The 26,030-nt window shown below is 48.9% G+C and overlaps 2 protein-coding genes across 3 annotated transcripts; both read right to left on the reverse strand.

The window, feature by feature from the left end:
• Positions 1-5,149: 5,149 nt before the first annotated feature.
• On the reverse strand, positions 5,150-12,368 carry pmp22b (peripheral myelin protein 22b). 2 transcript variants are annotated; one of them, XM_047032589.1, is made up of 5 exons: positions 12,236-12,368; positions 11,370-11,460; positions 11,072-11,165; positions 7,516-7,656; positions 5,150-6,650 (listed from the first exon to the last, which is right to left on the reverse strand). In XM_047032589.1, the coding sequence occupies exons 2-5, from the start codon at positions 11,445-11,447 to the stop codon at positions 6,490-6,492; spliced, it is 474 nt and encodes a 157-aa protein (XP_046888545.1). In that variant the 5' UTR covers positions 11,448-11,460; positions 12,236-12,368; the 3' UTR covers positions 5,150-6,489. The 2 variants fall into 2 exon arrangements, with proteins under 2 accessions (XP_046888545.1, XP_046888544.1); XM_047032588.1 differs by having other exon boundaries at positions 12,232-12,368.
• Positions 12,369-20,637: 8,269 nt separating this feature from the next.
• On the reverse strand, positions 20,638-25,649 carry tekt3 (tektin 3). The gene is made up of 8 exons (XM_047032608.1): positions 25,462-25,649; positions 24,566-25,154; positions 23,855-23,938; positions 23,686-23,756; positions 23,447-23,590; positions 23,057-23,279; positions 21,699-21,853; positions 20,638-21,497 (listed from the first exon to the last, which is right to left on the reverse strand). Exons 2-8 carry the CDS (start codon positions 25,136-25,138, stop codon positions 21,281-21,283), a joined length of 1,467 nt encoding a protein of 488 aa, XP_046888564.1. The 5' UTR covers positions 25,139-25,154; positions 25,462-25,649; the 3' UTR covers positions 20,638-21,280.
• Between the last annotated feature and the right edge of the window lie 381 nt (positions 25,650-26,030).

Raw genomic sequence — 26,030 nt, forward strand, 5'->3', positions numbered from 1 at the left:
TTGTCTGCGTGTGTGTGTGTGTATGTATGTGAGAGAGAGGCCAAGAGGGAGCGAGAGAGAGAAAGGGCATAGATCGTAAAAAGCATTTTCACATCCCTCCAATGAATGGGGTCCTCAGATCAGCTCTGTTAAAGTGAATGAGAGCTCCACATCCCTTGGAGAATGTCTGACCGATGGGAGACAGTTCTGGAGACAGGAATGTGCCAGGCCCTCATAAAAAGCCTGTCAGTCCCTCGGCCCTGGGCCTGTCCATCCAGGACCGTGCTTCACTGGGCCCAGAGAGGCTGCTCTGTCTTTGGGTCAGTCAACCTCTGGCTCTTGCTTCTGGCTCTTGCTCTGCCCGCACAATGATGGGCCTGTGACTGCGCGCTCTCTCTCTCCCTCTCTCTCTTTTTCTTTTCCTTGTCTCTTCCTCTCTCGCTCACCCTCTCCCCTTTCTTTCTCTTTTCTCTTTTCTCTTTTCTCTTTTCTTTTTTTGCTCTCTCTCTCTCTCTCTCTCTCTCTCTCTCTCTCTCTCTCTCTCTCTCTCTCGCTCTCTCACTCTCTCTTTTCCTTTTACGCACTCGCCCCTCCCTCCCCCTTTCATCTGTCTCAAACCATCCTGTTGAGATATGCATCTGTCTGTGTGTGTGTGTGCGTGTGCCGCACAAATGTGCGCGTGCCCGTCAGCCAAATAGCAGGGATACAGAGTGCATTGGCGGCAAACCCACTCCCGGCTAGAACGAACGAGGGCGGCGAGCCAGCGCGATCAGCTCCATATAGCCCTGAGAGATTCCGAACAGAGCGGAATGTCTCTTCAAAGTGGACCTGTTCGCCCTTCACAGCAGGGGGGCGCCCTTTCCCCCCCCCCCCCGCCCTGCGTGGCACGGAGCGGCTGTGCCCTTCACGCGCGGGCGCCCGCTCGTTGGCACGGCAACACGTCTGTCGCCGCCTGCCCCTGCTCTACGGATGTGGGGGTCGTCGGGGGGAGGGGCCTCGAGGAAGGGGGGCCCGTTGATCTCTTTTAACGACTCCCGCGCTTCAAACGGCCGAGAACGCCCCCGTGTCTGAGCGAAGGCTCTTGTGTTTCACAGAGAGGGACACCTACTCCATATTTATCCGTCGGATATCATAGCAGTGATGATGTTCCCCAGCTGCTGAAGGTACATTCCGGAACGTTTGAGTCACGCACTGACCTGTGCGTATGAACTGCGAGTGTCTACTTCCTGTATCAGCTGAATGGCCACTGTTGCTCTGACTGGGTTGCCTCACACACACACACACACACTTTTCCTTTTCATCGTCAATCAAATCATACCGGCTCCGGCCTCACTGTGTGTGTGTGTGTGTGTGTGTGAGTGTGTGAGTGTGTGAGTGAGATGCTGATGGATGATGCAGGGAGAAGTTGATTTAGTCCCAGACTTCATCAAACCCCAGTGTGGCCTTTATGCCAAGGAGGTGATGGACGCCCCAAAGGTCAGAGGTCAGATGTGTGTTACGATGACCTTGGACTCAGATGTGACCTTGAGGTTAGGCTGGTGGGGCCCAGGAGGTGGTGGGGGCCTCGGGCTGGGGGGGAAGGGGGCAGTTTCAACAAGACGTGGGCCCATTCCTTTCACGACAGATGATGGATTGTTCAACTAAGGAGTTTGGGGAAAAAACGGGTTGCCCATGTTGATCTTTACTGCTGGACTGGGGGTCGGGCTAGGGCTAAGGCTAGGGCCGAGGACTTAGGCAGGGGCCGAGGCTGAACATTGGGCAGAAGGCTGAGGCTGGGGCTGGATCTGAGGCTGGATCTGAGGTTGGACATACATGTGCTGGTTCGCAGGCTCAGGTTACAGCACGTGAAATGTGCATGGATGTATGACATGCAATGTAGGTGTGTGTGTGTGTGTGCATGCGTGTGTGTCAGTTTGCATGCATGCAGTGCATGCATGGCTGGTTTATGCCGTGAGTGTGCGCCGGAGCACCACCACATGCTGGTTTGCAGGCTCAGGTTAAAGCACGAGAGGTCAGATCCCAGAGTGTTTCTAATCTTAGCCAGTTACACATGGTGGTTGCACATGCTTGCCCCTCCAGACCTTTCACTCTGGCATGTTTTTAATGAAGACAGAAGATATTTAAAGCTACAAATGAGCCTGTGGGAGAGGTACCAGGGCTGCTGATTGCAGGCAGATGGTGACGGGCCAGAGGCGGGGCCCTCCTCCTACCCCCCTGACCCTCCCACCCCCAGCCTGTACCCCCCTCTCAGACCCCCACTCCCCACCTCTTGCCCCCAGTCCGCCCCCATCCCCCCAAAAGAAAACCTATTTACATTCATAAGCCTTAATTGCGTGCGTTGCGTCGCACCCCGACGGTCTGGTGATGTCAGAGCTGTCACCGCGGCCCCTCCTCCACCGCGGCCCCTCCTCCACCGCGGCCCCTCCTCCACCGCGGCCCCTCCTCCACCCGCGGCCCCCGAAGGAGGCCTGACAGATGAAGGCGGACCTTTTGTTTGTCTCGTCTTATTGTGTTCCAGAAATTAGTAAAATATCTTCCCGACAGAGAAGGGGCGGATGGAGTGAGTGTGTGTGTGTGTGCGTGTGTGTGTGTTTGTGTGTGTGTGTGAATGTGGGAAGGAAGGTGGTGGTGGTTGGGGGGGGGGAGGCATTGGGGTGGGCTACCCTGGGACAGCAAAGGGAGGGCGGGACATTAAATGGGGGAAAAGTGATTATTTCTCAGTCTTGTTCTTGACAGTGACCCGGAACGATCACAGCCCAGCAGTGGGAGATGGAAACGTAGAGTAGTTGATATCAATCCTGTGTGTACTCCTTTCGGTATAGAGGTGAGTAGAGATTTTCAAAAATGCTTACACAAATAAACGTGCCGATTAGATTCTTTTTTACTTACTCTGAGAAAGTATTGTGTCTCTTCTGTTATTTATATTCAATATATGGTTCAAGATTGAGTTTGGTTGCAGTCATTGAGAGATATCATGGGAAAATGAGTCCCTGTTTGGGGGTCCTGTGTCCCCAAGGATTCGCCTTCATTAATGCTGCATGGAATATCAAGTGTTGCTCCGAGTCATGTCATTCGGTGTTGCTCTGTCATCATCACATACATAATGTGACATGGCCAGACCATTGTCTCAGATGGACTCAAAACACAACACCATGATGGTCACGTGACCTGTGTGTCTGGTGTCTGTCTAGTCTGTTGCAGTGCACACGGGCCTTCATCTCTGTCCAATCAGATTACAGTGACAGTGACACTCCCTCCCCCCCTTCAGTGATCGTGGAGAGACGGAGATGAGCAGCATATTCTCATCCCGCCATCACCTCCCTTTAACAGAAGCAGTTGGCTCGTTTGACTTCCAGTGGCGTGGCTAGCTCCAGTGGCATAGCTAGCTCCAGTGGCGTGGCTAGCTCTCGTAGCCCTCTCTGACCCAGCTCTCAGCCTCTCGCTCCAGCCTCACGCTCTCAGCCTCACGCTCCAGTCCCTGAAGCCGACTCTCACCAGAGTAAAACACCCAAGTGTTTTCACCAGCGATGGAGCCCATTTGTCTTGTCATTACTCTCTCTCTCTCTCTCCTCGCCCTACTCTCCCCCAACTTCCCCTTTCATCTGTCTCAAACCATCCTGTAAAGACATGGATCTGTGCGTGTGTTGTTTGTGTGTGTGTGTGTGTGTGTGGGGGGGGTGGGGGGCGTAGTGAGGCCATAAACCCTCCATAATGAGACAACAGAGGAGGAGCGTTCATTAGTCTGACGGAGGGCTGATGGAGGCGGTCCCGTAAGCAAAATCGCTGATCCCATTAGAGAGGTTTACAGCACACATTCATGCAAATGACTGGGCTTCTCCCCCCCCCCTCACACTGCTCCAGTCAGTCTAATGATCACTAGCTGAGTTAATGACCTCTAACGCACTTCAATAAGACAAAATGATCTGTGAATCTCAGGGGAGAAATTTGGTAAATCCTCCGCCTTACGTCTAGTCACCAAAACGCATTAGTTCCAAGAAAATGGCTAAATACAGTAATACTCACAGCTCACCACAAGGTGGTAGTCTACGCCTGCTCAACAGCGTAAAAAACAAGGTATTTGTCCTGTTATGAGCATCTTTTGCCACAAGATGGCGCTCAACGCACGACTGTAAAATGCAGTGACCTTGTTTCACCCAGAGCAATTTCAAATATGTTTGGAGGAGAGACAGTGGGTCAGTGTGACCTTTCAGACTCGCAGCAAGATTCCAGTCTTCTAGTGGAGTCCTCTTTCATGGATTGATTTCCAGTAAGTTGCTTTGGAACAGTAATTTCTATGTGAGAATGTAAAACAATCTTTTTTGAAATGTTTTCCTCTTTCTGTATCACCCCACCTAAAAAATGTATAGGCCTACTAATACTTGTATTTGACTTGCAAATCAAATGTAGACCAATTGCTTTCAAATGTAAAAAGAATATAATTCAAAACATGGTTTACATTCATTTACTGACTTTCTGAGTTTATTATTCTGCTTTGTCACGTTCATGCAGTGATGCTGATTGTTTTGTTTGACCTTCCAACCCCCTCTGCAGAAATCATCTTGTAGCTGTATTTGAAAACCAATCAGCAGTTAAAAGCAACAAATGAGATACATAGCCATTATTTGAAACTTTATTGGTTAAAACGAGCAAAGCTTTGGTACAGAGAGAAGTCTTCTTTTAAAGACACAGAGGTGTCTTCGAGCTCAGTTTTTATACACACAGTATTAGACCAAGGCAAGACTGTGAATCAGAGAAAGAGTAGACAGATACAGGTCAATCTGTCTCTAGGTTATGACACCTCTTACATCTAAGCTATTCATCTCACGGGAGACGTCAACAGTCGCCAGCTGAATGCCCCCAGCAGTGTACGAGTGGTGTCCAGAGGTGAAAGTGTCACATGAGCAGTAGGATGGCAAGGACTGTGAGCTGGTGGCCCTGTCACGCCTGAGGCCACGGCCTGTGACTCTGGTCACATAACTGCTGTATCCGTGACAAACCACAGATACACTGGGTAAATACAGGCCTTCAGACACACCTGGGTTGCAAGACTATTAGCCAACGGGCAAGGACCCAGAGAAGGGTCACGTTTATTCTGGCACAGCACGGTGTTAATGCGAACTCTCACTAAATGCAGAGGAATACACGATCAAACACTGTGAGCAGACGCATGTCCATTTTAGAAGCTTTGGTTGTTTTATTGAATTCATACTGGACTGTCGTAGACGTGATATTACTAACATGACATCAATAGAAGTATTTACCAACAAAAAAAAGAAATTAAAATTCGGCATTTCAGTGGGCAGTGGCCGCAGCAAGTCAAACTTCAAGTATGTGAAACAGACAATTTTGTAACAAAACTGCACCCTGCTTGTCTTTTCCTTCCGTTTTCCCGTCAGTCAGGGCTGTTTGACTGCATGTGAGGTTTGTGGTAGTTATGTTAAGCTGTATGGAAGCCTACATCAGTGTAGCTAGGGCAGCAAAGACCCCAGCTGTCTTTAGTGTTCTTGGAGACAGCACGCAACGTTTACCGTGACTGTGGATCCAGCCCAAACAGGACCCTGTCACCGTCACCATGGTGATGAGTGACAGTAGTTCCGATTGGGCAGACGATCCCGGATGGTGTGTGGTTCTCATCCCCCTATGAGAGTCATAGTTCAACACGTTTGGGTTCGATCCTGACCATTCTGATGATTCCATCAAATAATTCAGTTTCAGATTGTACATTAGCAATGTCTGGAGACCAACAAGCCCAAGTACAGTTTGGCATTACAGTCAAGTCTACATCCAACTCTCTGAAGTCTATCACTGACTCTCAAGTTATGTTACTTCATGACAGAACTTAGGTTTTTTAACGACCGCATAATGACGCTAAATGATTGCTATCAGTAATAGGAATGGTAAATACATAGCACCATCTTTTGAAATTAAGAAATACAAAAATAATGAAAATAAAAAAGCTAAAACTTGTCATTTCACAAACAGAGCCCGGGTCGAGTGGTTAGATTGAAACCTCTTTGGTTGTCGTCAGTCTTCCATTTGTAAAGCAAGCTCGGTAATACAAACACGTCCTAGCTTTCTATTTTATACATGCACTTTGATTAAAATACTTCAAAAACATATTTTTTTTTCTACCAATCCGTTGTTAGATTACCAAAACAGATTAAAATCAAACGTCTAATTTTCTGTCATTACAAACAAATACTTAGGCACTTTATCAGCTGAAACAAAAAAAGCTTGAGTATCTCCATTGACAGAGCAACACAACAATACTATGTACACGTATGTAAAAAGTGTTATAAATAGGTTTTAAACCATAGATACTATATACATCTTCAAATTCAGACACTGTGGATTGTTTCCGTGTGGGTTTTGCGTGGCTGTGTTGTGTCAGTCACCCTCGTTGGGATCAGGGTGGGTCTTGCCCGTGTGGAGGGACACCGGTGGGTTTGGGGGAGGAGGGGGGGGATCTATTCTTCTGGAGGGGCCGGGGAGAGGGGGCGGGGGGGGGTCTCATTCTCGCTTTCTCAAGATAACGTAGATGAGTCCGCTGATGAAAGCCAGGGGGAACGCCACCCAGGCCAGGATGTAGGAGAAGCCGAAGGATGAGGTCTCGGGCACCCACTCTGGATTCATCACCGTGTAGATGATGGCCCCGCTCATCACAAACAAGCCTGGGGGAGAGGAGAGCAGAGGAGAGGAGAAGAGAGGTGAGGTGGAGAGGAGGAGAGAAGAGAAGAGGAGAGAAGAAGAGAGGTGAGGTGGAGAGGAGGAGAGGAGGAGAGGAGAGGAGAGGAGAGAAGAGAGGTGAGGTGAGGTGAGGTGGAGAGGAGGAGGAGAGAAGAGAAGAGAAGAGAAGAGAGGAGAGGAGAGAGGTGAGGTGAGGAGAGGAGGAGAGGAGGAGAGGAGAGAAGAGAAGAGGAGGAGAGGAGGAGGACGAGGAGGAGGAGGAGAGCAGAGGAGGAGAGGAGAAGAGAAGAAGAGAAGAGAGGAGGAGGAGAGGTCAGGAAAGGAGAGGAGGAGTGGGAAGAGAGGTGAGGTGAGGAGAGAAAATAGAACATCAAATTATCCCTTGTTTGTGACTTCAGATCAAATTCCCCCTGTGTCATTATGAGTTGTCTGTTCTGTATTGGAGGAGGTCGGGAGGCGGGCGAAGGGGGGGGGGGCCTGCAGTCCTGACATTTGAGCTGGAGCGAGTGGCACCGTGCCCACCCCCATGGGGTGAGTGGGCACCTGAGCGCCGGCCTTTGTGTTAGGCCCTCCCTCAGGTTTTCCCTGTCTGTCTGCCTGTCTGGGGTGTGGAGGGTGCAGCAGACTGCCAGTCCCTCCACTCCTTCACCAGGACAAGACAGAATAAGCTGTCACACACACAATACTCACAATGCCTCAATTGATGCAACGCTGTCTAATTGTCTTGTACGTGTGTGTGTGTGTGTACTCTGGGCTGGCAAATAGTTTGAACTGATACCCTTCGACGACAACAAAGATGTCTCTGTGTGTTTGGGTGGTTGCCGTGGCAGCAGATTGCCATTTACTTACTGGCCAGGATCTGGAAGATTCCGGTAAGGAAGAAGCGTCCGCCCTTCTGCAGGGTGAAGAGCTGGCAGAAGAACATGAAGAGAGACAGGAGGCTGAAGATGATGGAGAGGATCATCAGGGCCTGAACTGCCTGGATCCACTCTGAGAGAGAGAGAGAGAGAGAGAGAGAGAGAGAGAGAGAGAGAGAGAGAGAGATAGAGAGACATTGAGAGAGAGACATAGAGAGAGAGACATAGAGAAAGAGACATAGAGAGAGGGGGAGAGAGGAAAAAAAAAATATTTACAAATGCAACAACAATTCAGCCTTGGTAATGACATTTTACCCGGTCACAAAATCAGTTTGGTTGTGACAGGGTCACTTTCCAAGCAGCCAGTCCTCCAGGTATCTGTCCGGGCGAGTTTGACTAAAATGACCTGGGAGGACCTGCAGCTCGGAAAATGGCAACACTGAGGCCTGTTCTTCCTGGAAGCCTTAATGGATCCGCCGCAATGGTGCCAAGGTATCCTGTTCCGGAAAGCAGCGTTGGGAGTCTACAGAACCCTCAGACACTTAGCCTAAAATATTGATCCTCTCCTTTTCTATTCCTCCCCCCTCTCCTCCACCCCCCCCCCAACACCAGGTTAACCCTTCAGTCACCTGGACTGATGGGCAGTGTCCCTGCTCCTGTGTCTCTACGAAAGGGTTGTGGGGGGGGGGGGGGGGGGGTGCTTGGCAGCCTTGGAATCCCAGGATTTAGAAGTGGGTCTATTTCTTGTCTGCACGGAATGGGAGTTGCGTGTGTGTGTGTGTGTGTGTGTGTGTGTGTGTGTGTGTGTGTGTGTGTGTGTGTGTGTGGAAGGGGGGAGGGGGGATACTGGGGATTCTCTCCAGCTCATCTGCTTAGGTTGAAAACACACCTGCCACCATGGCAGGCTCATAAGGTCAGCCAACCAACACTTCCCACACAGGCGGGGCCTCTGCTTCTGAGTCGAAGACACTCTCATGTCCCCCTAACAGGTGTCTGTGACTTTGGTCAAGCTCCAGTGATGTGAATCATCATAGGAGTTGTTATTGTTATTACCGAGGCTTCTGGAGATTACCAGGGTTCTTTTCAGGTTAGATAAGAAGACCAGAAGCACTGTGTACCATAAACACCCGATGATTATTCATTACATGTTCGGTCAACATCCAGTTATGAAACAATCATCGTAAATCGTCTCCTGAAAAACTACTGCTTGACTTATTGGGTTCATTTTTTTAGTTTATTGAGTCATTCCCCAGACCAAACAATGATGCGTCTCAAGCTCCATCCAGGGAAATCGGACTCGACCACCAAGCCCAAATCCACAGGCCACAGCCTTGGTCCAGAACCAGAAGCACAGTCACCAATGCCCTTGTCAAAAGGATGTAACACCAAGTGGATGTCATACAGGAATCCATTGTTAAACAATACCCTAAAATGCCTTCTGTTGGTTTGGCATTAGTAATATGCTCACCTATAAATACATTGTCACATCTGTGTGGAGATAAACAGACGTGCTCTCTTCCTTCCTGTCGGCAAACCGGCAGCGCATATGTCACACGGGCCATTTCCTGCTTTGACGTCGAAAGTTCTGGGCCCGAAATATCTCAGTTCACGGACCGGAGCGTCAAACTCCTCGCAGTCAATCCTGGCTGCAGAGTCTATTCACAGACAATGGTACAATGACCCGCATTCCATGTTTATTCACTGCAAAGCCACCATTCTGGAAGTACAGTATGTGGAACAGGAAGATGAAGGATTGTTTCCTGCCGGCTCTATTTGCGTAGCATCTTCTCTGGCGAGTCACAGTGTGAACACTGGTTTTCAGGAGAGCGAGTTCTTACAGCAAAACTCAGCTGTTTGCTTGGGTGGTGCGACGAGTCATTATCGCGTGGCTCGAGTGAACGACTTCATCCGGTACATGGGCCAGAGCGGGCTTCGTTTGGGCGGACGCATCAACGAAACCATTTGATTGAAGATTTTCATGCAATATGTTTTGGGAGTAAATTCCCCAGGAGAGCTGCTGCCATGTGCCAACTCTGCCAATCAACTCTCCTCTTCTCATTCTCCACAATGAAAACAACAAGGTTCAAACCTCCATGGCTCCGACACACCCTCCGAGTCTAAACAGCCTGTACATAGAGTCCAGACGCACATCGGCCCAGTTCCGCACCCCTCATGGTCGGGGGCGTAGCGTTAGCCCAGCATGGCTGCCAACCTGTGGACATAAGGCGTGGCTCCACGTGGCCACCAAACGCCACAATCTTCCCCTCCTCCTCCCCTCTCCTCCTCTGCTGATGCCAGCGCACGGTCTTGAACACAGGGTGCGTCAGAGGTGTAATAAGAGCGAGGCAAACAAACCGGCCCTGTCTCAGTGACACAGCACACGGCTCTGGCGTGGCCTGGACAGCTCATTCTAGACACATGACATCATCGCTAAGCATGCACCGGTCACAACCTGATAGGGCTGAAAAACCTCCTGCACTGCTTTGACCGGGGTAACTTCTGAACAAGATTAGCGTTTGACAATCGTACACGCACGTATTGTTCTGAAAAGACAGATTAAGACAGGTTACAAAACAGATGCCTGCGCTTTAGTACAAAGCAAATGTCAGTGTTCATTTAGCACCAGGAATGTACTATATATTTTCATCTGAGTGATTATTAAAGTTTTTTTTCAAAGTTCATTCTTTGTTATGTTGTACACACGCATAGCTCAGGAGCAGGGCCTGGATGGTGACATAACGACACAGTGAGCTGCTGCCTGGTTTCTCTCACTATCCAAGCAGTTAGGTCGGGATCTAAATCTGTCTCAGTCCACAGCTGCTCTCTCTCTCACTCTCTCTCTTTCTCTCCCTCCCTCCCTCCCTCTCTCACCCTCTCTTCCTCTCCCTCTCCCCCTCTCCCCCTCCCTCTCTCCCTCCCTCTCCCTCCCTCTCCCTCCCTTTCTCCCTCTCCCTCTCCTCTACTCTACATGGGTGTGGCTGGGGTTATTAGCACACCATGTTCTGCATAAGGTGGTCCAAGGCCTCCCTGCATGTGCGCACACACACACACACACACAAGCACACATGCATATAAACATACACACACGGGCACATAGATCACTTGAAATACCCAGCAGCGCCCCACCCTGTACCCCCCTAAACCTCTTTCCCTCCACTACGGACTCCACAACACAGGGCCTGAATATGGACATCACACCATGACTATTTATACAGGGGCGAGCCTATGAAATGAGAGCTCTCACTTGCAGGTTCACATTCTCAACCCTAGATGGCAGCCTAGCGACGCAGCGCACGAGACACGCCCACCAGAGCGTGGTAAACAGGAGAGTAGCATTGGGGCAGAAGTGTACCAAAGTGCAGGCCCTGCTCGGCTACCTCAACATAGACGGCAGTTACTGTACCGTAAGTCGAATGTGAGAATACAATATGGGCAAGAATGTGCTTTTCCTGAGTGTTTATGCTTTCAGACAAGACCACGACCATTCACAGATTCTGGAGAGAATGCCAGGGGAACATGGGTAGCAGGACCGAGGGTCAGCCTCTTACCTCCGCTAGATGCAGGGTCACAGTGGTATCTGCCACTTGAGGTAGTGCAGTTAGTCCACAAGTCTGAAGTGTACGTGTTCTCAGTTGTCCAAACCTTTAACAAAGAGTACACACAGTTTAGGAAAAAGAGAAATGTCAACTTTAAAATGAGATTGAAACACAAATGAAACATTGTTGTTTCATTTGAAATCCAGGTATGTGTGATGTTTGACATATTGTGTAAATGTCTACATAGCCTTACAGTTAGAGAGATAAGAGATAAGCATCCATGTCTACATTGGTTACATGAATTACTCACGCTGACAATTGTTGACACGAACAGCAGAACCAGGGCTGCAACATGCAGGATGATGATTCCGAGTAGTAACAGCAGCATCTTTCAAGAGGAGCTGGACATAAATGAAGAGCAGAGTCGGTGTTTCAGATTAGTGCGACATGGGTGTGTCGTTGTAGTACCCACTCCCTAACACGCTGCAGCGCCGTTTGCGAAATCTTATCTGGACCGTGGAATGCCACTCAGATACGACAGTTCTAAAAGTAAAAGTGTTTATGTCCAGCCTGTATTAACTTTTAGTGGTCTTGTAATGTGTAAAATTGTTCTGAAAATATGCGGTTTTATTTCCATTACGGAAAATTAGATTATATTTAGGCTATAGTTCAGAAGCGCTAAATTAAAGCATATTTAAAACACAGCCTACATTCGCCAAATAATGGACCAATTTTCTCCCCCAAAACCATGACTTTGGAAATCACAGAAATAACAATGCACTGTTTTTTGCTGAACGCCCATCCCTATATAATCAGATGTTAAAACATATCGAATCGTGGTTCTGCAGGTTGAAGGTTCATGCACTTCTTTAAAAGAATGCAGGATCAAGTTAATTTTGTAGATTGTCAATGAAATGATGGTATAGGAATAATTTAACAGCAACAACTCAATGCTATTTTTTTCGGATTTAAAGTTGTGCAGTAGCCTGTAGCGTGAGCGGCTCGCAGTCGCTCAACCGAACGAGTAGACTACTGTAGCCCGGTTCATTTTAGCAGTCAGCACCACATATTGTATGCATATGTACAGGATACTAAACCACATATTGTATGCATGACAGTTATATTATCTTGCATAAACATTTCGTACACAACAAATACTTATGCTTACTTACTTACGAGTGATTGTTATTCCACACAGCCAAAAAGGTTTAAGCAAAACTGTCAAAACTAAGTTCCCCAACAGTCCTCGTGTAGTCCCTCTGTCTGTCTGAGGTCCCGCTCACTAAATTGATGCCAGGGCTTGCGCTGCTGTTATAAAGTTTCTCATTATGGAAAGACAACGCCCAGCGCGCGTCGCTACGTCAGGGAGTGTCCCCTCGTTGACAGACAGAGGGTTCCCAATATATCTCCACGAGACAGCATGCGTAATCACGCAGGAAAGCCGGCTATAAGTTACTCATACGTATGAAATTTCACCACACTTTGTTTGGTTCTCATGGAAACCTTAGACACAAAACGGACATGGAATTCCAGGTATTTAATAATGTTTCTCTTCTGGAGGTTCATCCTAAGCTAGGGTACTGATAAGAAATTCTGAAGGTTCATCATAAGCTAGGGCACTGATAAGACAGTAAAAACGTAGTCATGTACAAGTATCCCTGCCCTAAGATAACTAATAGATGGATATATGACTTTCTACTGATATCTAAGAGGGTCTACACGTATTGCTTAAAATACTGACTTGTGGGTTGTACTGTGCCAAAACCACAAGTCATTGTATAATCAGTAAATCTAAACAACCGTTCTGTCGAGTAGAAGAAATGTTGGACCTGCTCCAACCCGGGGTCTGTCTTTCTCTCGGTCACTCATCATTCCTGCCGTTGTCTGGGCAATGGTGTACACAAATGCTGTTGTGGGAGGCGGCCAGGGGTCGTTTCCCAGCAGCCAGCGGTGCGGTCAGCCTCGTGACTCACAGCATGTGTGAGAGTGCGGACGGGTATGCCCTGAGCAGCGCCTGTGGGAGAAGGTATTTGGGGCTGTCCTCTGTTCGGTCTGACTCACTCTGGTTGGGGAGTGCCAGGGTGGACTAGCCTTGTTCCTCAGAAACGATTCAACCCTCTGTATACAACATGTACAGGTGCAGATGAAGATAAGCTTCCTGTCAAACTTTTGATGTCGCAGAAGGAATTGTGGCCCACCCAACAAGGCACCATGTGTGTAGTAGGTTGTTTACAACATTGTGAAAAGGAGTGTTTGTCTGTTGGAAGGTCTCCTCTGCAACCTTCCCACAAGGCTGGGAAACGCACCCCTCCCATTAGTCAAATCACCTGTTCCCCCCTGCCACTTACTGCCACTACTTAACCTGTTCATTCACACCCTGTCCTTTGTGAGTTATTGTTTGCTGTTTGCCACCATACCAAACCTACTAACCTGTTTGCAAGTATTGTCTTGTTTGGAAAACGTCTGTCCTATTTTGTACCTGTACCAGATTTAGTTTAATTTCCCTTTTTGTTCTAATCAATACCCCTGCGCTCTGCGCTTGGATCCAGTCATTCCAGTCTCTGTGAGCATTCATTACATCTGCAAGCAGGAAAATCACAATTTCGAATTCGAAACCAATTATGAAGTTATTTCTGTTTGTTCTAGCAGAAGATGGAAAGTTTATCATGCAGGAAGTCAACACTCACGATGACCCAACGTTTACAAAAGGAGTCCGTTCCATTCCAACATTTCCATTTCCTGAGTGAACAGCCTGTAGCGGCATTGCTCAAAAAGAAGGAACAAACCGGGTGGAATGTGTGGAATACATATTTTGCGCATTAAGCTGTTAGGGCCTTGTGGTCTGTGTTACACTCATAAGACAGTCCCAGCTCTGATTCTTCAGGGTAAATACTGACAGGAGCACACCAGCGCTACAATCTGTCAGCTCTGTCATGGAATCCATGGTGCTGTGTATGGAAGCTGTATGATCATGACCCAGGACACACTGAGTAGGCTCTCAGTAGGGTACTGGAGAAGCACCGCTAGGTCGGCAGGCCTCAGATAACCCTGTCAACATGTCCTCCCTGTCACCCCCCCCCCCCCCCCCCCGCAAGCCCAGACCAGGGTTTCCACACCAACATGAACGTGGCAGCCTTTAAGCTGTTGCTTAGCTTTCACGTCAAGGAGCGACAGCCTCCGTTGTCGCTGCGCCAGAGATGCGAGGTACAACCAGGGTACGTTGCAGCGTCGAGCAAGTCATTTCTTGAATGCAGTGTGCAATATTGACAGTTCTTTTATGGTGTCGTTCGAATAAAACCGGTTTTGTCGTACCTCAAAGAAGCAAGGTTGGACACTAGATACGTCTTTAGTTCCTTTGTCCGACTATCCATTAAGGCGCCATATCGCGTGACTATAAAAACCCAGATGGCATTTTAGCTTTTGTATCACGTCTGTCTCACCACGGTGTTCCCTGTTAAGAGATCACCGAAGGTCTGAACAAATTTGAACTCATCTGGCTAGCACTGGGGCTAAGAAGAGCATTTCAATGGACTTTTGAACCCATTAACATGTGGACGGCCTCCTTTTTATGCCTGGAAAATAAATAAAGGATCTCTAATGAAACCCCATCTGGATGTTTAAGAGTTTCAGAGCCTCAGCTCTCTGTAGATGGGGGCGCTTGAGTGCTGCCTCTGACCCCCCGCCCCATATATGCCAATGTTTGTGAGAGGCGGACACGGGGGAGGAGGGTGGGTGGGCGGAGGTGGCAACCTCACAGAAGTGCTAGATTTACACCATCTGTTAAACAGCGGCTCCGAGCCAAGCTTTGGAGAAGCCCCTCCGCGTGGCCCTCAGACAGGGGTGTATTGTTGCACCTTCGTCATTTAAACGGCGTGATTTACTTGCACGTGACAGTAGAGGCGTGGCAAGTCTCATGGCCGTGAGACGTGCACCGCGAGGTGCGTGCGTGCCAGTGGCGGCAGGTGTCCCTTTCTCTTGACGTTCTTCCCGGGAAAAGCGGAAATACTCTTGGGGACGTAGCTCTGACTCTTCACGGTGACACCGTGTCACTGGGCCACGTGGAAACTCTGTCCGCCGTTCACGTTTTTGCCTCCCAACTTAAGAACAAGGAACAGCATTTCAAACACAAACTCCCCCCAGAAACTGAACCAAGACATCTGTGTTATGGTTAATATCACTCTGAATTGTAACATACTATTACAGGCCGAGCAGAGCAAAGACTTCAGACATCATCCCAAAACTAACAGCAGGATGTGAACGAGAGGAAGAGTTCACTTACATTTACATTACATTTACATTTATGCATTTAGCAGACGCTTTTATCCAAAGCGACTTCCAAGAGAGAGCTTTACAAAAGAGTATAGGTCACTGATCACAACACTTACGGTGGTGTGTGTACCGTGACGTGCGGCGGAAGAGTGCGTCCAGCCGGGATCCCTCGTCGGTCGGGGAGGATGCAGGGAGGTCAGCGTGCAGCCAGTCACTGGGAGTCCTGGGACTGCTGGGCAGACGAGCAGGCATCGGAGCACGGAGCCTCCGTGTGGTCTCTGAGATCTTTCAGACGGCACCCCCGCCCACCGTCTCCTGAGCCACAGCCACAGCCGCCACGCCTCCCCCCCCCCCACACACACACACCTCCTCCCCTGCAGCTCAGATGAGAAACAATGCTCAAGCGTCTCTGCCCATCCTACACACACACACACACACACCTAATGGAGATGGGCAGACGTAGAGAGACAGCAGACAGGAAGCGCGTGATGCTTGTTAGGGCACAGTAACCCTGGCTTTGCATGAGTCTGCACGAGACAGCATCAGTGTCTGGGAGCAAAGTATGGGACAAGGTTGCAAGCGGACGAAAATGTGATAGCATTAGAGTAGGCAGTAAAATAAACAGACTGAAAAAGCTTAAGAGACACATAGAGAGAGAGAGACTTCTGCAGAGATACCGACTTGTATGGATTGTCTGGTACTGAGAGAGTGCAAGGGAGCTCCTTTGAGCTGTTTGCATGTCTGTGAGTTTAAACCCACTCCCAATGCTCCGCCCCTGTCATCGGGTTTTAATCAGTGTTCTCAGCCTGAACACACATTGATGACATTCGAAACAATGTCGTCAAAAGCTGCCCTTCAAAGTCCACTTGGAGCCACATAACGGGGTATGATGCTGCTGAAGAGAGGCTGCAGGGGCTCGGTTGATTCTAGAAATGACTCTTTCTGACACAGCAGAAGCGAATGTGAGCAAGGGACACGCAAATAATATGTAAGGCAGTGCCTCACATAAGTGCCTTGTGTGTGTGTGTTTTTGTACATGTAAGTCACTGACAATGAGAGCGATGGTTTACAGACGAAGCCTCGTCCATTTTATGTCTCCCACTTCCTGTTGTTTCCCTCGGTGACGGGTTTATAAATCGACAACAGAAGAAGAGACAGAACGCAGAGCATCACTCTCTTCAGCCCACACTGTGATTCAGCAAAAATGACACACACACATACACACACAAACACAGCAAATACAACAGACTTTCCCGAAAAAGAAAGAAAAAAAAGCGAGAGCAACAGATCAATCATCCCTCCGGAATGCCACGCCATCTCACAGCATAATCTCACGACTCCTGTCGCCCCAGGTTAGCTATCTCTCCGCCACACAACTCTGTGTGCTGCTAATGATCTCTGGTCTCCGGTTTGCAGCCCCGCTCTGTACCCCAGCCTGCCACCTTGGAGCGGTGAAGCCCTGTCCTGTGGCCATGCTGGATGATCACGATTAGGAGGCTGAATGACAGTTTGGGTTTGAGCTGAAGCGATTGTGCAAAACGATGGGATGGTAACCACCAGTAATGAGGGTCCCCCGAGCGAGCCGTTATGTCGGGAAACTGTAATGAACATCTTATCTGTTGACTTCACGCTTCCTCCTCTATGGCTCGGCTAGCGGTTTGGACAGCAACGCGGAACTGCCAACTCCATATCTGCAGCGTCTGTACACTATTCTGATGTCATATGATATTTGTCATCAACAGGCTATTGACTTCATTTCAGGGTGCTGACATATTTGATTTCCCCTCTCACTGCAGGACTTTTCAGAACGCAAGTCATGTCCTAGGCTTGCTTCAAGTCAAGAACTTCTGGACGTACTTTGGTGCTCACCGGTGTTCCCTGAAGGCCCAGTGAAAGTCACAGGACACTTGAGAACGACACTAGAGAAAAGTCTGTTTGGCGACAATCCAAGTCCCCAGACAGGCAGTACAGTTCCCATGGATGCTGCAACAGGAGACTAGTCACGCCTGAAGACATATTCTCGTTCTTAACGTTCACTGTTTCATACGTGTGCAAGCAGCCCAACACTTTCAGTATCTTATAAACCGTGAACCTCCATCCATACATTTTACAATTTTCGAAACGGTAGATGGCCCTCATATAGCCGTTGTGTTGTGGTGTCAAACCTCCAATCCATGCCCTGACCGGGTTGGGGGCTGGATACTTGTGTTGCTCCCTTACGAACTGTCCATCAGATCTGCAGAGTGGTATGTCTCAAACATGCAGTAGATGAACTACGGGGCATCTATAACAAGAGCTGGCGGTAAAAATAAACCGCCAATATGCATGGACTGTGGGGAGCATTCCAGAGTAGCATTCCCCTGTATGTGGGGGAGAGGGGGGTAAGGGAGGGGGGGGGTAGGTAGTTGTGTGCAGTCCAAAAAAGACACCCTGCATCAGTAACTAAGCCTTGAAGCTACCCCACTGGTGAGGGAGAGAAGAAGAGAGAGAGAGAGCGAGAGTGAGAGAGAGAGAGAGAGAGAGAGAGAGAGAGAGAGAGAGAGAGAGAGAGAGAGAGAGAGAGAGAGAGAGAGAGAGAGACAGAGAGAGAGAGAGAGAGAGAGAGAGAGAGAGGGAAAGTCTCATCTCCGTGCCCATCTGTCACTACGTCTAATCACCGGGCGATGAGAGACAGGAGTCTTGTGATGCACAGGCAGACAATGGGGGGCCTGTGAGTGCAGCGGTGGGTCCCAGGAATGTGTTTGGGGACAGGGGGAGAGAGGCAGGCTGTGTGTGTTGGGGGGAGGGAGGGGGGGCACACAGATACACAGACTGGAGGGTGGGAACAGTGGACCCTCCCACAATGTATTTGCCCCTGAAGGTCGCAGTCAAGCGCCACACTGTTTGAACAGCAGTATGGAGACACACCAGCTATGTGTGTGAAAGCGTGTGACTGGGTGTGTGTGTGTGTGTGTGAGAGAGAGAGAGAGTAGGTGAGGGTAGGCAGCTAAGAGGAATCGCGGGTTAGCATACACTCGTAAAATAGTACACCTCAATCAAAGTACGTCTCTCCTAAACAAACACATCAACAGACACACCCACACCCAGAGGTCTTCCTCGAGTAATAAACCCATTTGATCTTTTATAGACCCCCTCCACCCATTTTATAGGAATCACATCAGAGATTCAGGAGACTTGTTCATACTTTAACCCAGTTGAACTGGGAAATACTGGGTATTTGGGTAATGAACAGTGAAGATGAATGGGTCTGTGGATAAGCTTCACAGCTTATTCCCAGGCTTGCTTCCCAGATCCCTCATTTGGATTTGTCACAGGGTGACTGAAACCTCCTCCTACTCGACGGTATCTGGGATCCCCCCGTTAAAGAGAGTGATAAGATACTGCGAATCAAACTAAGGTTTAAATGTTGTTTTATTTCACTCCTAACACTCCCAGTTTCCACATCATTCCTCATCTTCCTTACCTTATCAGAATGTAAACACCACTCGTCATCTCAAACTCACATTCCAACTTTACAGTTGTGAAGAATCTACAAGACTGGTTAATAAAAACTTCATTCCTAACTTGAGCAAGATGAACATTCCTTTACGGAACCAAAGGTCGTATCGGAGGCCAGAAAGGGGAAGTGGCGGGGAGGGGTTGTGAGTGTGTGACTTGATGTTTTGCCCAAGCGTGAAAAAGAAGTCAATATTCTCTGTGCTTATCTGTGTGTGGTGCACTTTAACACGTGCATTAGCCACACATGACAAGCCTTCCCTGCCCCAAATGCTAATGATGACTTTAGGCAGAAGGGCAGGGAAGGGATGTAGGGAGGGGGGGGGGGGGTGGGGGGGGGGAGGGAACGAGGGAGATGGACAATGGATAGGTGAAGCATAAAACATTATTCTACACAGGCTTCAGTGAGGTCAAAGTTAGCATACCATGAAATCACATTTTTCCACAGATGAAGGCCATTCAGCATGTACAACAACATACACAAATGTCAAGACAGTGGTGAGTCTCTGTGCCAGAGAGGGAACTCCAGGAGAGCAGACTCACGTCCAATCCCCCAACTCCAACGTCAACATCCCTCTCCAAGAGATGACAGGGGGGGAGGGGGTCAGTTTACACTGACGGTCGAGAGGAGCTCCTCAAACACCTGTCTGTATGCGCCCTCCCTCTCGCTCCAGCCCAGGGAGCTAACGTGTCACATCTGCTCCACCCGGCGGCCCGGGTTGGTGTCCAGGGGCCCAGTGAAGGAGGAGGAGCGGAGGAGGAGGAGGAGCGGAGGAGGAGCGGAGGAGGAGCGGAGGAGGAGGAGGAGCGGAGGCACCGAGGTACGGCCACCTGGCTGACCGTTTACCGTCTCGGAGCGCTCGGTAACAGCGAGGAGAGGTGTGGTTATCGGCAGGTGGGCGAGGGGGGAGGGAGGAGGGGTTGCGGAGGAGGGACGTACAGGAGCAGGATGAACTTAGAAACCCCCGCCAAGTTGGCCTTTTATGAATCCCTCTGAAGTGGGAGATTCGGCCAGACTGACACGTCCCGCCCTGTTTGTGGCTCGCAGGAGAATCCATCGAAGGCCCTGGACATGTGTTTGTCTTTTCAGGCGTTGGTGACTTACTGTGTTTGTCTTTGAAACCGTATCGCTGTAATAGCCTTGACGTTATTGCTTTAGGGATAAATATCTGGATTTCTAAAACATAATTCAGTGATAGCTATGCAGAGCACTTATGAGGCCAGATACCCATACTTGGTCAGAGAAGCTGCCATAGACTCTATCCTCTCAGTTAAAGTGTTTTTGTGTTCTCGTGTAATGTACATGTTTCATTTGTCCTTCATCAACGGCACTTGTAAATATTACACGTCAAACAAGTACTTTATTTATTTGATTTATCAAATGATGTCATGGCGGCTCCCATTGTAATGATATGTTGTGCTTGTAATCTAATCCTTATCAGCTGCCATGATTTCCAAACCTCAGGCTGTTGTATGTATAAATGTTATTCCTGATTTTGCTAACCATGCTGCCAGTGCAACACTTCCTCAGACAAACAGTCACAGCTTTCAAACTAACTTCATGATTTCAAGTGTTGTGATATCATTGTTTTGTCCCTCAAGCCACTGGAAGGTTGGTGGACCTGTCTAGATGATGTCATATCTAGGTGGTTATGTGGTCCTGTATAGGTGAGCTGTATCTAGGAGGTTATGTGGTCCTGTCTAGGTGAGCTGTATCTAGGAGGTTATGTGGTCCTGTCTAGGTGAGTTATATCTAGGTGGTCAAGTGGTCCTGTCTAGGTGAGTTATATCTAGGTGGTTATGTGGTCCTGTCTAGGTGAGTTATATTTAGGTGGTCATGTGGTCCTGTCTAAGTTAGTTATATCTAGGTGCTTATGTGGTCCTGTCTAGGTGAGCTGTATCTAGGAGGTCATGTGGACCTGTCTAGGTGATTTATATCTAGGTGGTCATGTGGTCCTGTCTAGGTGAGTTATATCTAGGTGGTTATGTGGTCTATCTAGGTGAGCCGTATCTAGGATATTATGTGGTCCTGTCTAGGTGAGCTGTATCTAGGAGGTTATGTGGTCATGTCTAGGTGAGCTGTATCTAGGGTGCTTATGTGGTCCTGTCTAGGTGAGCTGTATCTAGGAGGTCATGTGGACCTGTCTAGGTGATTTATATGTAGGTGGTCATGTGGTCCTGTCTAGGTGAGTTATATCTAGGTTGTTAGGTGGTCTATCTAGGTGAGCCGTATCTAGGATATTATGTGGTCCTGTCTAGGTGAGCTGTATCTAGGAGGTTATGTGGTCATGTCTAGGTGAGCTGTATCTAGGGTGCTTATGTGGTCCTGTCTAGGTGAGCTGTATCTATGGTGCTTATGTGGTCCTGTCAAGGTGAGCTGTATCTAGGAGGTTATGTGGTCTTGTCTAGGTGGGTGATATCTAGGTGGTCATGTGGTCCTGTCTAGGTGAGCTGTATCTAGGTGTAGCCCACCAGGCGTGGCATGCTGGGGAAAGTTTTGCGCATGCTCATGCACTTCTCCTGGTCCAGGAAGAGGGAGTTGGCCTTGACGGACAGGTCGTGTTCCAGGGTGGCCTTGGTCTTGACCAGCGTCTGCAGGGTGTTCTCTGCCTCCTGCAGCCTCTCGCGCAGCTTGTGGATGGTGTCCTCGATCTCCCTCACCTCACTGATCAGTCTGAAGAGAAAAGGAGACATTTCAAAGGTTAGACCGACACCTTGAAAGGGAGTGTGCAAGTGCCGAAGTCTATGATTGTTGTGGCTGATGTTGAACATGGGAAGCATGTGAAACTCCCTAGTGTATGGTAGGCTGTGTTTGTGTGTGTGTGTGTGTGTGTGTGTGTGTGTTTGGGACAGGGGCTCCACATGTTGTGTGCACCTGTGATGGGGGTTGTCTCTGCAGAGCTCCACGTTAGGCCTCCGTGTCCTCTCCTCCAGCCTGGTCTGGGCCACCCTCAGGGGGTTCTCCTTGTCTCTCAGCGCCTTCTTCAGGGACTCAATCAGCATCTCCGTCTGGAAGATCTCCTGGAGGGTCTGCACAGGGACACATGAGAAACAGGGCGCGTTGAGAAAGTCCTGGGAAAATAGGATGAGGAGAATGACTGACCCGGACAGCATTCTGAGACGTCGAAAGAGTTTGGCGTCAAGGGTCCGAAAGAGAAAGCAAAACAGGCTCTGTTGACTCGCGCGGCGCTTGTGGAAAAGTGAAAAACTTCAGTCGCCGTGCATTCCGAGGCGTCCGCAGAGCTGACGGCGCGGCGAGGTCAACCGGGTTTAACACTGTTCAGCAACACACAGAGCACGCCCCAGCCCAACACATTGAACCTAACGTAATTCCCCAGAATCACCAGGCCACCCAACCGTGGGTGATGGATCTTTATTAAAGACCGTGTGCTTCGCATAACAGCTGCTGTCGGAGGATAAGCGCACACAACAGCTGAGGTAGATTCACCCTGCCATCTCCAATTAACCCTTGGAACAATGGGACCCAGTGTTCAGTCCCGGGGTATGTATCAGTATACAGTAGATAATGGGACTGGCAGTGACAGAGGCATCTATTTTGGGCCTTTTTCTTTTGAAAACGCTGTTTAGTCAACACAGCGGTGCTTTTCGTTCCAGAAAGTTCTTCTCTCTACTCTGCTCTTGTTCACCATCCTCAGCAAACCAATAGGAACGGTTGAACAATCCTTATCAAGAAAGATAGCTTCTTTTTGAATGGAGCCCCGGCAGTGTTCTGTGAGTTAGCATGCTTTCTTCCCTAACACAATTATGGTGGAAGGGGCTGAATTTAGCCTGCTAGAGCGGGTGGGTGTAAAGATGAAGAGTGAGGCCATTCCAAACACTCACATGCTCCTTCAGTTTATGTCTGTACTTAACAGCCAGACATAAAGTTAGCTACATGTTTATCTTTTAGTTCAAGAGCAAAGCTACAGTACCTGCTCAACATATTGTGTAACTCAGAGAATGTCATACTAACCAATGAAACTATTGATAAATCAGAGGATTTTATAGGCCTCTTTAACTTGAACAAACACACCATAGCGTTAACAAGGCACTTCTCTTGGGTTGATTTTCGGACTGTTAGAACTAGCCTAAGCTGGGAGACGATTACACTATTTACACACACACACAGTATCGTTACGAAAGTCTCCGGCAAGTAGCAATGTCTGCACCTCAGTGTGAATTGAACAGGACTGCCCAGAGAAACGTCTATGCAGAACAGGAGACCTCGGTCACCTTGGCCAGATGGGTCTGAAGGCTGTTCTTGGCGTCCGACGTCTCCGACATGCGGCCGGTGAAGGCTATGTTGACCTTGTTGAACTGGTTCCACATCTCACTGGACGTGGCGTTCATCAGCACCTCAATCTCATCCCGGAGCTTGTGCGAGGCCACACGCTGGCTTTGGGAGTGGAGAAGGTTGTCGTCCGTGAACTTGGACCACGAGTCGGGCAAGGACAGCCTGCAAAGTCAAAAGAGCGGCGGAGCGTATCGAACGATGCTTCTCCTTTACTTCATAGCCTGAGCTAAAGGGCGTCGTCACACGATTGATTTTCGAATATTTCAGGGGCGGAACAGTGTCACGCGTGTAGGTTTCGGACAGCGCACGCTTGGTGACACCAAACTCACGAGGGGTCCAGTCTGTCGATCCCTCTGTAGTAGCCGATGCCATCCGACGTGTTCCTAAGATGGTGGCACCTGTCGTCTATCCTCTGGGCAGTCACCTTGTCGTTGAGGTCTCTCTCCAGCTCGTGTTGGGACGCTCGGTTCGACCTGGGAAGAGTCGACCAGCACAAAGGAAGAGTCTGTAATCGTTGGTAGGTATGCCGGGATAGTTATGGCCTCTAGGTACCAACGAGCCAACTCACGCCAGCTGAGCGACGGCTCTGTCCAGGTGGCGTCTCATCCTTTCCTGGCATGACTTGATGACCTCTACTTCCTGGTTGAGTGGAAACAAAAAGTCGATTGAGAAAAAAACAACTAAAGATTATTCGTTTAGCAACTGTCATTGATTTGTGGTGGCTTTGACAGCTGTACCCTGATGAGATCTTTCTCCACGCCATCATGCACCAGGTCGATGGACATCCTCTTCTCCCTGTGGTATAAGCACTCCTGAGATACCTGAAAGTGATGGCAGACGTTGTTTAAACTTATCAAATAGGTTTGCCGTAATGAATTCTACATTCAGCATTCCTGTCCCCACGTACACCTTTCCTTGAATCATCACCGATGCTTTAATTCGTGGAAAACCTTTCAAAACCTTTCAATAACGTTTCAACAGCACAGGTGTGATTGATCACTGTATTCATTCCACTCCTAGGTTTACATTACCTTTAGAGAGCATTGTGTTGCTACCTGATCTCACCTATCGGCCCATTCAAGTCACTAGAACTCCAGCCAGATCAAGTTGACACTACTTTACGCCCCGGAGCACTTGTAGTGCTTACTGTGGAGGGTTTCTTGGTAACCAAGCGACCTCGTTCGAAACGGGAGTTCTAAGGCTGTGTGAGGTTGCCCTCGGTGACAGACTCGTCTCTGCATTCAGACCCCCCCAGACAAACCATGTCACCACAGGCACCCCGTTCTGAGGGATCCGAATAGCACTCGAACAGCTGTGGGCTGTGAGTGTATGGAGATTCAAAGATGTGTCAAATACCTCTGTTTCTGATGCTGTCGTTTTCATCACACTCAAATTCGCACCGGCAAACACACACACACAAACACGCGCACACACACTCTCTCCGTTACCTGGAGCGGTCCCTCCGTCTCGGCCAGCGCTCTCTCCAGCCTCCTCTTCACCTCGGTGAGGGCCGCTATCTCGCTCACCATGTTGTCGATCTCGTGGTGCAACTCCGACCGCCAGAAGACGATGTCGTTGAGGCGTTCGCCGATGTTCCTGCTGGTGGTCTCCTGCGTGCGTCGCGTCAACTGCTCCTTATCCTGCATAAGCCTGATGGTGTCTTTCCTCAGTCTCTCCGCGCTGTTCCTGGAAGACTCCGACTCCCTGTAGTTGCTCTGGTTGGACATGTACCAGTCGTTTGGGGTGTAGCGAGTGGTCAAGGCAGACCTGTTGGATGGGTAGAAGGTGGTGTTGGCCCGGACCAGGTCGAGGTTATCCCTCTGGAGGGAGGAGAAGGCGGGGATGGCACTCCCTGTCCTGTAGTAGGTGTTGGTCCTCCAGGGCTGGTTGGCACTGTGGCTCATGGCCAGGGCTGGTTGGTGGCCGCGGTAGCTGGATGCCATGGTGGAGATGGCAGGGAGGAAGTGACTGGTTTTGGGACGGGCATATGTGGCCGTTAGCGTGGATCCCATCAGCTCCATTTCTCCTGAGGGTCTCCTGAAAATGTGTGACTGATTAGCAGGATGTATGAGCACATATGTTTCCAGTGAGCATTAAGGCATGCATGACCTTAAGTCTGGCGGCAGTCCTATACACTGTCAATTGTCGTACAGTTTGCAGTAAAGTATAGTCAAACTATTTTCCTGTTGAACATTCCTGCTTAATAATATATTTCCTGCATAATAATATATCAATAATATATCAAAAGTTTGGACACATTCCCCCAAATGTGTCCAAACTTTTGACTGGTACTGTACATTGGAATTATAACAAACATTGTAAATGGTTTCAAATGAAATCTTACACAAGTTTATAAAAGTGAAGATGAACGGATCCAAAAACGGTTTCGTTTTTAACCTTTTCACTCTAATGATTTTCAATAAATACCCCGTGGAGTAGCGGATGCACAGGTGTGATGATCACCGGAAGAAAAAAAATGCCCAGCATCCATGTCAACCGTTCATATCACAACTATGAAAAGCGGAAAATAGCCCTCCCTCCACACGCCGCACACACGTCTACCTCCACCGTGAAACCGGGCAGCAACGCTCACCTGCCAGTTTCAAAGGAGCTTTCAAAGGTACGCTGCGCTACATTATTGATGGACGTCTTTGCCATATCCACTGAACTCGTTTGGTGCTCTAGCGAGCCAATAGTCTACCGTCGAGAGGCGTTGCATGGCTGGCCAGAATTTCTGTTGACATAAAATGCAGTTGCCATAGTTAACTTTGAAAGGGTCGTTTTAGTGGGTGCAAAGCTGTTCGTTATATATTGCAAATTTTTATAGGTGAATAAGAAGTGGTTAACATTTAACTATTGTTTTACATACGGTAGTTTAAGAGGGGTTTATTTTCTGCGTTGATGTAGCCATAA

Source organism: Hypomesus transpacificus, chromosome 13 (genome assembly GCF_021917145.1).
Source record: "Hypomesus transpacificus isolate Combined female chromosome 13, fHypTra1, whole genome shotgun sequence".
NCBI lineage: Eukaryota > Metazoa > Chordata > Actinopteri > Osmeriformes > Osmeridae > Hypomesus > Hypomesus transpacificus.